Source organism: Limulus polyphemus, unplaced genomic scaffold (assembly GCF_000517525.1).
Source record: "Limulus polyphemus unplaced genomic scaffold, Limulus_polyphemus-2.1.2 Scaffold3815, whole genome shotgun sequence".
Lineage (NCBI taxonomy): Eukaryota > Metazoa > Arthropoda > Merostomata > Xiphosura > Limulidae > Limulus > Limulus polyphemus.
The window spans coordinates 1-1,388 of NW_013669425.1; the positions used below are offsets into that span (position 1 = coordinate 1).

General features: G+C 33.4%; 1 protein-coding gene across 2 annotated transcripts in view; it reads left to right on the forward strand.

Annotated features, from left to right (window-relative positions):
* The first annotated feature begins 920 nt into the window (after positions 1–920).
* Positions 921–1,388, forward strand: part of LOC106470088 (transmembrane 9 superfamily member 4-like) — an 85,519-nt gene continuing 85,051 nt past the window's right edge. The window contains exon 1 of one of the 2 annotated variants that reach the window (XM_022398654.1): positions 921–993. Coding sequence is in view for 1 of the 2 variants with exons in the window: in XM_022398646.1 (XP_022254354.1) it covers positions 949–966 (18 nt within the window). In the remaining variant the exon portion in view is untranslated. The remainder of the gene's footprint in view (positions 994–1,388) is intronic. The other variant, XM_022398646.1, reaches the window with a different exon arrangement.

Consider the following 1,388-nt stretch of genomic DNA (forward strand, 5'->3'; position numbering starts at 1 on the left):
AAAATTAAAATTTTAATTTTGTGTTTGTAAATTCTGTAGATTTAATTAAGTTATTGTTAATTGTTTATTGGTTTAATGTAAGTGGCTATTGTTCGGGACGAACAATACTAAGGAAGGGGCAGTGTTATGACAGCGGAAGTCACGTGACGCTAGTAACACGTCATGAACTTCTAGAAGGATCCTGTCCCTTCCTGAAGTCTCGAGAGGCTACTAGATATGCGGTTGTATTTTATATATAAGCCGCCAAGTACTGACGGCAACAATATGTAATTGACAATTGAGTCAAGCACGTGAGATGTTAGTTGTGAATTATAGCGTTTGTTATAGCGCGACTGTGGAAATTAAGTGTATTGCAAAGTTGTATTCAGAAAGAATAAACCAGTTTTATTTAAGAAAGGACTTGTATCGCTAAAGTTTCATCGGAAAGAAATTTACGGAAAATTAACTAACGACCAGAGACGTAACAATATATTCAAAACAAGATGAACATATGTACAAAAATTATTTACACTATGGAGATCATAGTTGTATCTTAAACACTATACAGTTCTCTTCTTCTTGTCAAAGTCCGCTTAGACTAATTCAATTGCTTTAGAATTCAGTTGACAAGCTGAACTATTTTTACTCATGGGTTACCACAGTTGTATCTTGAGCTTCCAATAATTGTCTTTTTTTTTCTCAAAATCTACACAGACTGATTTAATTAGTCAAGAACACCTATTCACAAAACCTAATTATTCTCCTTATCTCCATCAAACTGCTAATCTCACTTTAAAATATTAGCCGTTAAGGTTGTTCACTCCCACGATGGCTAACTTCACGTTTTCTAACTTTTCTTTGACCGAACTTGTCTTTCACTTCACTTTACTTTTACTCCCCCTTGTTCTGTCGCCACTATCTACATGTTTATCACTGAGGCCTGTAGAATTTTGTATATACTCGACACCAATGAATTGCAAACACGAGGTATGACTCTTCGTCTTACCCAGTTAGGTAACCAAACTTGTTATAACTATTACCTATAAAATAATCGCTTTTAACTCTCTTGTTTTGAAAATCTCAACAATCATGAAATATTAACTCGCAAAAATAATTTTATTATTAACTAGCTGAGTTACCCAGCGTTGCAGGGTGAAATTTCGATTTGAAATGTATAGATCAGTATTTTTTTCAGCAAATTATTCAGTAAGTAGACAAAATCTATGATGCGAGAAATAAAAAAGCATTTAATCAAACAAAGCTTTATTTGAAATTAGATCGTGTTTGAGCTTCTTTTTTTTTGTAATAAACATAAAAAACATAAGCACGTTTTGCATATAGGAAGCGTTATGGCGGGAGACACTCAAATCACCTTGCTGTCAATTCAGTATTTCCAAAAACAGTTTTCT